Source organism: Sitodiplosis mosellana, unplaced genomic scaffold (genome assembly GCF_009176505.1).
Source record: "Sitodiplosis mosellana isolate CC-2019 unplaced genomic scaffold, AAFC_SMos_1.0 Smas_scaffold_3, whole genome shotgun sequence".
NCBI classification, from domain to species: Eukaryota; Metazoa; Arthropoda; class Insecta; order Diptera; family Cecidomyiidae; genus Sitodiplosis; species Sitodiplosis mosellana.
The window spans coordinates 6,262,621-6,272,282 of NW_022595246.1; the positions used below are offsets into that span (position 1 = coordinate 6,262,621).

General features: G+C 37.2%; 2 protein-coding genes across 3 annotated transcripts; both read right to left on the minus strand.

Annotated features, from left to right (window-relative positions):
* Nucleotides 1–245: 245 nt before the first annotated feature.
* Nucleotides 246–2,309, minus strand: LOC129565790 (uncharacterized). Of its 2 annotated transcripts, XM_055441013.1 has the most exons (3): nucleotides 1,998–2,309; nucleotides 816–1,910; nucleotides 246–745 (listed from the first exon to the last, which is right to left on the minus strand). In XM_055441013.1, exons 2-3 carry the CDS (start codon nucleotides 1,889–1,891, stop codon nucleotides 736–738), a joined length of 1,086 nt encoding a protein of 361 aa, XP_055296988.1. In that variant the 5' UTR covers nucleotides 1,892–1,910; nucleotides 1,998–2,309; the 3' UTR covers nucleotides 246–735. The 2 variants fall into 2 exon arrangements, with proteins under 2 accessions (XP_055296988.1, XP_055296989.1); XM_055441014.1 differs by lacking the exon at nucleotides 1,998–2,309 and having other exon boundaries at nucleotides 816–1,914.
* A 91-nt stretch (nucleotides 2,310–2,400) lies between these two features.
* Nucleotides 2,401–6,593, minus strand: LOC129565783 (pyridoxal-dependent decarboxylase domain-containing protein 1). Its single transcript, XM_055441000.1, has 9 exons — nucleotides 6,131–6,593; nucleotides 5,341–5,801; nucleotides 5,075–5,247; nucleotides 4,625–4,935; nucleotides 4,331–4,534; nucleotides 4,177–4,245; nucleotides 3,290–4,102; nucleotides 3,023–3,216; nucleotides 2,401–2,903 (listed from the first exon to the last, which is right to left on the minus strand). Exons 1-9 carry the CDS (start codon nucleotides 6,308–6,310, stop codon nucleotides 2,708–2,710), a joined length of 2,601 nt encoding a protein of 866 aa, XP_055296975.1. The 5' UTR covers nucleotides 6,311–6,593; the 3' UTR covers nucleotides 2,401–2,707.
* Between the last annotated feature and the right edge of the window lie 3,069 nt (nucleotides 6,594–9,662).

Below are 9,662 nucleotides of genomic sequence, written 5' to 3' on the forward strand. Positions count from 1 at the left end.
TGCTGTATTTACTTTTAATCGGCTGATTAACCATAATTCGAAAAAAAATTCAAATCTGTTGAACACAGTTCAGAAATTGTGTAACCATTTCCAAACATGCTCGTTGCCTTGATGTATTCTTCCAGATACTTACATAATTTTCATTTGGATTATTCGTTTAATGCTAACAAATGAACCTGTTAATAACAGTTGTGAGCAAAACGATGTCAAATTGAAGCAAACTATTTAGAATTGAAAGTGTCCGATTATTAGTATATCATCAGATGTCGTTTGAATTTAAATCTTTTTTTATTGTCATACAGATGAAGAATATGTTTAAAGTTCTGAGGAATTTTTTTAATATCCAACTAAAACACTAAGATATGTGCATCCGAATATATTTGTTACTCTAGTCTCATGAAAATTGACGATCTTTGACTCTAGTCACTGATAAAAATGTTGTATTTGTACCTTAAAGTATTCTTCACTTATATCCAAATTGCCTTTTTTACACAATCTTCTCATAAATTTAAATAACAATGTTGACTAGCAACGAACAGAATACGTATAAAAACTGTGATGTTTCGCATGACACATGACGGTAATGATAAAATGTATGGTTATGTTGCGATTAACATGGTTTGATGCATGCAATGCTAATGGCTCTAGCCAATTTTCGCTTCTAGCAGCTGGATCATCATTGTTGGCTCTGGCCGATCATTGATGGGAACGGTTGGATCATGTGAATTGTTTCGCTTAGTTTGAGCTATAAAGTCAAGCAGATAACACAGATAGATTAGTTGGTTTAATATTTTGAATTCAATGGCAAAACTCACTATGGCAAATGGGCCCGTTTCACTTGGTTCATGGTGACGCGGGTTCTACACACTGGGCATGTTTTACGGAGCTTGACGGTGTTTTTGATGCATTCCTCGCAGAAAAGATGACCGCACGGTGTGAATGAGACATCTTGACCCTGGAAACGTTGCAAGCAAATAGCGCATTCCAATTCAAATCGTTGGGTTGGTACGTTATTTGCATTTGTGTCAACACCACACAATGATTGATTTGGCTCTAGTACAACCTCAATCACAATCGCTTTTCCCTTGTTAAGCCCCTTTTGTCGATTGAACACATCAACCTGTGATGCAAATGATTTTATGGCCAAATTTTGATTGAACTTGAATTTTTTCGTCTTGGTTTGCTCGATTGACTTCCCTCCGATTCCAGCTAACAACTTGACCGACATTTTGACATCAGCTGTAAATTCGGGATGTTCGAGATTTCTGCATTCCAAACGAATACCGTATTCATTCTTATGGTCTTTGAACACAACCAAGAACCACGGTGCATTTTGGAATGTAATTTGTGGTGAACGAACTGCCAACAAGCTGTCGGCATTTGTGATGGTCAATTGGCACTTCATGGATCGCCGTTCAGCACCACTTGCACCAATATCCTCGAAAACCAATTGGCTTTTGTTCGCATCATTCGGATCGGCGACGATTATTTCGATTTTGACACTGATTGTGTCATTGCTCACGTATTGCTTTGCCACATCAAGTAAATCACTCCATTTCAGTAGCCAGCGATCCCATTCAGTTTCGTTGTGATTAAAAACAAACGGTGACGTGTACATTTTGCGTGCATTTTGCTTGCCACCGAACGAAAGCAATTCGATTGATGCGTACGCAATGTGTGACCAATCTGGGGAGTTGTGTGTGTTGGCGCAGATTAACGAAACGGCAAGCCAATTTTCACTGCTATAGCGGCTTTTGTAAATTCCAACTTTCCATGGTGTTCCTCGGACGACGAATTCGGGTGAAAAACATTTATCCAATGCACTAACCTTTGGTACATCAAACTGGAATTTGACGTACGATACAGTCGGCTCTTTGTTTGCATTTGCCATGGTGTTCCTGTTGCTGTTGCTGTTGATTTGATAAATATCGAATGAATTTCGTTGATCCGACTGATTTTTGGTACTATTCACACATTACATTTAATAAAATACTTACATTTATCCCGTTTAATCTATCCAAACGAATTAACAATGCACAAATCAGTTCGGTTCACCTGTGAGCTAACACAAGCTTGCGAACAAGTGGTTATGTTCTAGCGCCAAATTCATCTGTCATCCAATTTGACAGTTTGGAGTGTGAGTAGTGAAATGCTCTCTCCAAATTAATCGATTTAGATCAAAAGCAATCAAGGCAATTCTACAGGTTCCAAAAATATCGGATCATTATGCAAAATATCCCCCTTTCGTTAAAAACTATTCATTTATTACAACAGACATTGAAATGCGTCGTATGATCGAATGTGCAAATCTGCTCATCACTCAAATCGTCTACTCACAACGAACCTGTTTATGCTGCAAATTTGAAAATGCGTTAAGAATCAAATGGATTGAATGAACGCTTTATTTTAAATTACTTTCCAAAATGAATTTATTCATAGTTGTTTGTATAATTTAACGGGAATGCATGCATTTGGGGGAGAAGGTGGATTTTAACGCCATGCACATGCACATAACGTGTCAAGTAATGTGCGATATCGGTATTGAAAATCAATGAAAAGTTTGATTAAATAAATTTTGTAAGCCCTTAATAAATATAATGTTCAATCAATGAAGTTCGACGTTTCTTTTTTGTGTTTAATACAAATCAACAACTAATCATCTACAGTCCTATCGCAAAATATTTCGCTTTAAATTAAATACTGCAAATTATTGGGCATTTGCTTGTCTATTTGATGCTAAATCATTCGATGCATTCGGTTGATCGTAATGAGTTGTGGTCGAAGTGGCGCTGCTTTGTCTTGAATGTCCCGAACTCACTGATGTTTGTACCATTGGCTGTGGCGCAATTTTGGTTGTACCCTGAATCTGTGGATTTCCATCGTTCGACAGCTGCATATGATATCTGTATGGAATGAAAGGAATAACATTTAAAAGAAGGAAAAACAATGGTTTGTTGAAGTAATGTACTTGAAGTCATAAGCTGAAATGACTTCCATGAATGATAAAAAAATGATTTCTTACTTGTAAATATTCTCCGTACTCTCAACAACGCCCTGTGTCAAATTCAAACTGCGACCCTTAATGCCGCTTTCCTTAGCCGGTGGTGACCACCAGTTTACAACCGATCCAACAACTGGAACGTGTCTTAAAATTCCATCAGACCATAGTTTTTCATCGGATTCCCTCTGCAAATCAGCAGTTGCTGCCTCAATTCCCTGTAAATACATAGATATCAGCAAATTTTCTCTGTTGCATTGATGTAATTCCGAATCATAATCGAATTGCTACCTTCTTAACGATCTCAGACATTGTATCAAGAACTCTCGAATTCTCTTGCACGCTCCTACCGACGCTTATGACCAAATCAAGTAGCTCTTCGACATCTGTGTCATCAGTCACCATTCCGAATTTCACACAAATCAAACCATCCGACCCTTCACCCAAAGAAAAGGCATTGTCAGTAGCGCGCAGCGCATCGACTAAATCGGCATTCAATTTGTTTAGTTCGGTTTTGGCTTGATCAGTGAGCCAAGTTTCCCATCCTTCGGGAACAAAGCGAACGCCTCCCAAACCGGCCCAATCGTACAATGGAACCAAACGAAGAACCGTACTCTGTTCAACCAAACGATTCAGAGTTGCCTTATGCTTAACAGTTGCACGCAAAATATCGATTTGATTATCCAAAGAGTCTTCCAAGGCTTCAAGCTGTTCTATGGATGGTACGGTATCGGCTAAGCCCAATTCCAGTGGACAGAATCTGATGCAAGTGCCATGAATTGGATGCTCACGAATTTCAAGCGAAATTTCTGGACAATCACGTTGCAAATTCTGACCAAGCCATGAATTCAATTTATCGAAATATACGAAATTGGACACTTTCTCAATAGATTTATTTATCATCAGCTGTTGCGTCGGATCGACCGGTGCTTCTGAGCTTGGTGCAGCCGATGCATTGGTTGCAGCAGCATCTTGAACGGATGGTTGTGCATTTGATGCTTTTGATTCGGCATTTTCTGAAACGCTCGTTTGCTCAGGCATTATGCCACGCGAACTGCCGTCGAATTGAAACACGACCACTGGAACAGCATGCTCAAACAGCAACTATTGGGATAGAGAGAGCAATTGAAATAGTACACAAAGGTCGCTCTACTCGAAATTTGCACTGTCCAACTTACAGATATATTCAACGGCTTATAAATCAAGTCGGAAATTGGCAAATTCGTTCCGCCACCTGGAGCTTTACTCTGTTGAAAGAGAACATTCAAATTTAATTATTAATCCAATGACTGGTAAATCGCAATCAATATTTCGGATATATTTCAAACTGACCAATACACGCAATCCTTGGCATTTTGAAACGATTTCATAGACCATGCGACAGCAATCGAATGCGATCGAAATACGGCCGGCGATCGCATCACGACCGAATGACTGCAAACTTGTCCAAAGCGACAGAGATGTTAGGCGCCTCGAGAGTACTGGATCGGCATCAATGACATTTAGTGCAGCGTTTTCAATTTGACGATGCAACAACTGAAAGTGACGGTAAAAATTACATTTTTATGATGACAGAAGATATTGAATGTGAATGAAAAGTCAACAAAAAAGAAGAAGGCTCATTACCACAACTGGAAGATTGGGCAAAGCTAACCAACTTCCTAGATTCAATGACATTGAATCGGCAATTGGTTGAATATTTTGGCCATCGGTTTGCATTGTGCCTTGAGTAATAGCCAGCGAGGCTAAACTGTGCCCACGACAATGCAACCAAATCGAATGTGTTCGACAGACTTCTTGCAAGCGTTGAATATTGTCAATTTGGCCGCAAATCGAAGCACCAACATCTCCAATCACAAACAAAGGCGTACGATTCATAGCAATGTCGCTAGCCACCAATTTCTGCAATGCTGAAATATCCATCGTTCCAAAGGAGGCTACAGTTTAAAAAAAGAATTCATGATTACATGACGTTTCAATTCTATTGATGATAGTGTGAATCGAATATATTGAACGACCAATTTGATAGAAATTTTCTGTTTGAGGTTTTTGGTTCTTTTGATACGAAAAACTTACTGAAAGAAGTGTTAGCCGGAACCAGACGAATACAATTGACGGGAAGGCCCAATTGACGACAAGCGTACTGCAAGGCAATTTGTGAACTATTTTCACAGATGTAAAGACATGGATTAGCGAGTGCTGGTACACCACCCTCAAGATAGCCTGGGCATCGGCTTACAATCGCCAGCCTATGGTTGAAAAGAAATAAAACACATAGTTTAGAAACACAAAAATCAACCGGTTAAAAACAACTACACTTCAATTCAAACAATGCTTTGTACCTAACAGCTCGTAAAATTGCTTCAGTACTGTCAGTGTGATAGCTAGCGTTTGCATCGATAAAGCGAAACAAATGTGCTAGCCACCGATTTGTGTCTCCAGATATTTTTGCTGTGATTTTAGTGAGTTTGCGATAGTCCAAGTGGCTTAAATAAGCGATGATACTGTGTGAAATGAGTGCCAAATGTGAAACTTCATTGAGTGCCGGCAACAAATACTCTGATTCGGCCAAATCACCGTCATCATTATCATCCGAATCGGTCGAGTTGGCGATGATGATACTTTCCAGAAAGGATAGAACATCGGTGGGTGCATAGCGATCATTTGCTAGTAACCCAGTCGTTGATGAGGTGCTTGCTTGTAAAACAGGCTGAACTTCGGGATTTGAGCTGATTTTAATCGTTTCCAATCGCTGTAACGCCTGTGATGCTTGTAATTCCAGTTCGGCCAACGAAGAACGTACCTAACAAAAAGTGAAAATAATTCCGATAAGTCAAATATTTGGATAAACAGCGTTTCATGTACACAAATGTTTTGGCACAATTGAACAATTGAAGATAACAACACAAACGGCCGAACAAACGAAGCGATAAGAAATGATATCGTGTAATGTGCATTAAAAATAGAGCAGCCGTTGAGTAAAGACCACGTAGTACGGGTAAACATTACGCAGAAAATGAAGAACGAAGAACAAAAAAAAGTGAACAATTCATTTGAATACATTAACGTAGGCTGTGTGTAAATGTGTGCACTAGTTCTAGATATACACATATATTGAATTATTTTGTGTACTTTTGCTGCTGGAATTTCCTTTGGCCTATCGCCACCCGATTGATTTTGCATGGGATGTTGTGAATGTTGCGGTTGTTGATAAATTTGTTCCGAATTTGGTATTTCCTGTTGATGCGATTGCTCTGGATTGTCCACACTCTGATTTCCGACTGTATTTGATGCTTCGTAGCCCCCTTCCATTGTGTTTGCAAATTTGTATGGTATAAAACGAAAATAATAAATATCACGACGTAATTTCGATTTATCAATATGCACTGGAAAATACACAAACTAAATTCACTGGTTTCGAATTTATATTTCCACTCGATTACACTCGATTCAATGATTTTTATTGTGATACACGTCTTACACATCAAATACTAAACAAATCTGCTCATTTCATGCTTGACATTTGCAAATTACTTGAGCAAACGGTGAGCTGGCACGTAAACCGTCAAACGAAAACGTAAACAATTCACATACGTCGGCAAACGCAACGCGCTGCCATGCGTTGGTCTGCGTTGGAATTTAACGCATGAGATAAACGGAATTGAAGGCGGCAAACGGAATGTGGATAAAATGCTGTCAAAGTGGCGATCAGCTGATTTGACATCACATGTAAACAAATCATTCAACGCAATTATTTCCGTATGCCGTTCACATACTTCCCCGAAAACACACAGACACACACCGCATTCACCGACACTTGTTGTTGCTTTCCTTCGTATCAATTACTTTTTTTTCGACTTTTCGTGCTCGCAGCGATGTACACGCACTTTTGTTGATGTCTGTTACGGTGCATTTACTTCGAAAACAAATGCTGCTTTTGATTACGTTTAAACTTATTTTTACATGAGAACGTGTTTGTTCGAGAATATTTGTTTTAATATATGAAAAAAAAAAAATTCGTCGAAAAAATCGTCGAGAAGCAAAATTCTTCGAAATGAACAATTTTTGGAGCAAAAATAAATTGTTTGAGGTAAAAACATCCACGTCTAACAATCTGGAAAAATTATAGCCTCGAATTATTTGCATGCTCTTATTCATTCATTGGAAATTTATGACTGTCTCTTCATTTCCATGTACTCCATGTACCATTTCCATTATGGTAATTTGCTACTTTTCCATTTTTACGTTGAGTATTTTCAAGAACTGTTTTTTTTTTTTGGCTCTGACAAGAGAAAAAAAATTGCACATGGTCTGGCGAATGAATCATTTGAAAAGCCAATCCAATTGAAACTTGAATTTATATAATGTTGTGATTCACAACAAAGCTACCATTGAGTTGTGTACCTTTCCATAGAAGTCTAGCGCTTTGATAATAAAATGTTGGAAATTTGATCTTTTGTTGATTTCCCAGAAATATGCTTGTAAACACATTCCTTTCATTCACTGCATTTGTTGAGGGTCCATTATGTTTTGAGTCTGCAGGTAACATTCGTATAAATTTACAATTCGAAAAAATAGCTTCACTAGCCCCGCTACATGGAAATCCTAATCACGTGCAGTGAACCGAAACAGGTTCAATAACGTTTACACAGAAATAAAATGAGAAGAAAAAAAATATCTTCGAAGTCAATCTTAATCGGTCATAGACATGGTACGAGATCTCCTTTTTATTCTTATGTTTTCTTAAATTCAATTCTGTTTTATATGACTCATTAAGAAATTATTCATTGAAAATGGAACCGTTTGAGTAAATTTAGAGTGAACCATATTAGAAATGTCGATGAAAATATCGATGATTTCTTATGAATTTGAGAATATTATTCATTGCTCCATAATTGAAACAAATGCGGAATTTGTACCAATTTAATGTAGTTGTCTGAGTAATATACAGTGAAAAATGACTTCTTTCAAATCGTCAATAGCACTTTGCATGTTTGTCGTTTAGATTGCGTGCATATCACAATTCATAAGCGATTAATTACGTTGGTTCATTAAAATTGAATCATTTTCAAAGTGATTTCATGTATTTTAAATGACATGAAACCGTTCTTATTTAGACAGGACCTGATAGTCAATGGAATGAAGAAAAAAAAGTAGAATCACATTTTCCAAAGAAATTGGATAGTCAATGGAAAGAAAGTGACTTGGATAAAGATTCACATGAAGCTACTTTACTTCTTTATCAAGTGCACGGAAAATGCGTCAAAGAAAATTGATTAAATATTCTATTTCCAAAGAAATGATAAAAAAAATTAATTCAATTCACAAGTATTCGTGTTCAACCGTTAAAAAAGTTTCCCAGTTAATGGGACACATGAAATCTAGTAAACTCCGGCATGAAACGACAGGTTAACTATAAACATTATCTGTCTTCCATTTCGTCTCTCCATTCTTCTCCTCATCGTCTCTTTTCTCCGTGATACGTGCGCGGAAAAGTAAAACTCATCATAGTTTCAGCTAAACGATTGTCTTTATCGTGCCATTGATTTACAACCGAATCCATTGACGCCGACCAAAAAAAAAACGTTTTGAATTACATTTTCCATTGTGTTCGAACGAACCGTTTTGATTAAAAAAAGAAGAAAAACAACATCACATAATACAAACACCAACAAATAGAAAAACAAAACAATAAATTTCCCTTTTTCATGTGTTGAGAATCACTTTCTTCGAATTCCTCAAATAAATCGATGGTTTTATTGATAACAGAATAACAATAAGATACTTGAACTGGTAAATATTTTATTTTTTCCAAAAGTTTAAGTGCTTCGGGGGGTTGAGAGCATTTTTCTAATTCTGAACATGAGAAGGTCATAATAATATGGTGGCGTCGGTATTATTGAAAATCATCGAACGACGGTCAAAAATGCGTTGGAATTTCAATGATCTTATTTGGATCGAAAATAACAATTTAATAATTTGTTTGGCTGAAAATCTTTTTTGATGCAGTAAAAATTAAAAGAATAGACTAGTAGGAGTTGAACAGAGTAGAAGTATCTGTACTCGAAAACAAAAACAAGCGACAGATATGTACGGGAAAAAAAAGAAAGAAGACCATGAATGTAATCTGCAAATCTCAAAAATCGCATTAATCTCATCCTCGGGTGGGTATTCTGTTCGAAAAACCACTTGAAATGAATATAAATTAATCTCATTATAATTGCTCTCATGAATATTCAATTGTTCTTTGGAATATTTGCGCTCTTTCGTTTTTATTGGTCAAGAGCAGAAAAAGTCTCCACTTGAGTTGAGACACAAATAAGACGATCAATTGGCTGGCAAAAAGGCATTCTTGTTCATTCTTTCTGAATCAAAGAGAACAGTGAACTAGATCTTAAAATACTTAGAATCTTACGCCTGTTCCATTTAAAAGTGATTGTAGTAAAAATCTGGTAAACTATTGAGAAAGATGTGTAGAAATGAAATGCGATTTCCATTTATGCAAAGAACGAAATGAAACATATATACACACACACACACACACTGGTGAACGGTGGTGCTGCACACGAATGTGATGCAAAAAGGACGAATATATGGAGAAAAGGTCACGGGATAGAGAGAAGATAGAAAAACGGAGAAAAAATATGGGAACAAAATATGTGTC

What these genes read in the sequence shown, in the direction of transcription:
- LOC129565790 (XM_055441013.1), bottom strand. Translation starts at nt 1,891, where the DNA reads ATGGCAAATGCAAACAAAGAGCCGACTGTATCGTACGTCAAATTCCAG.
- LOC129565783 (XM_055441000.1), bottom strand. Translation starts at nt 6,310, where the DNA reads ATGGAAGGGGGCTACGAAGCATCAAATACAGTCGGAAATCAGAGTGTG. An exon ending in GCAATTTTACGAGCTGTTAG is followed by an intron (nt 5,248 to 5,340) that starts GTACAAAGCATT and finishes TTTCAACCATAG; the next exon opens with GCTGGCGATTGTAAGCCGAT. An exon ending in GCCAAGGATTGCGTGTATTG is followed by an intron (nt 4,246 to 4,330) that starts GTCAGTTTGAAA and finishes CTCTTTCAACAG; the next exon opens with AGTAAAGCTCCAGGTGGCGG.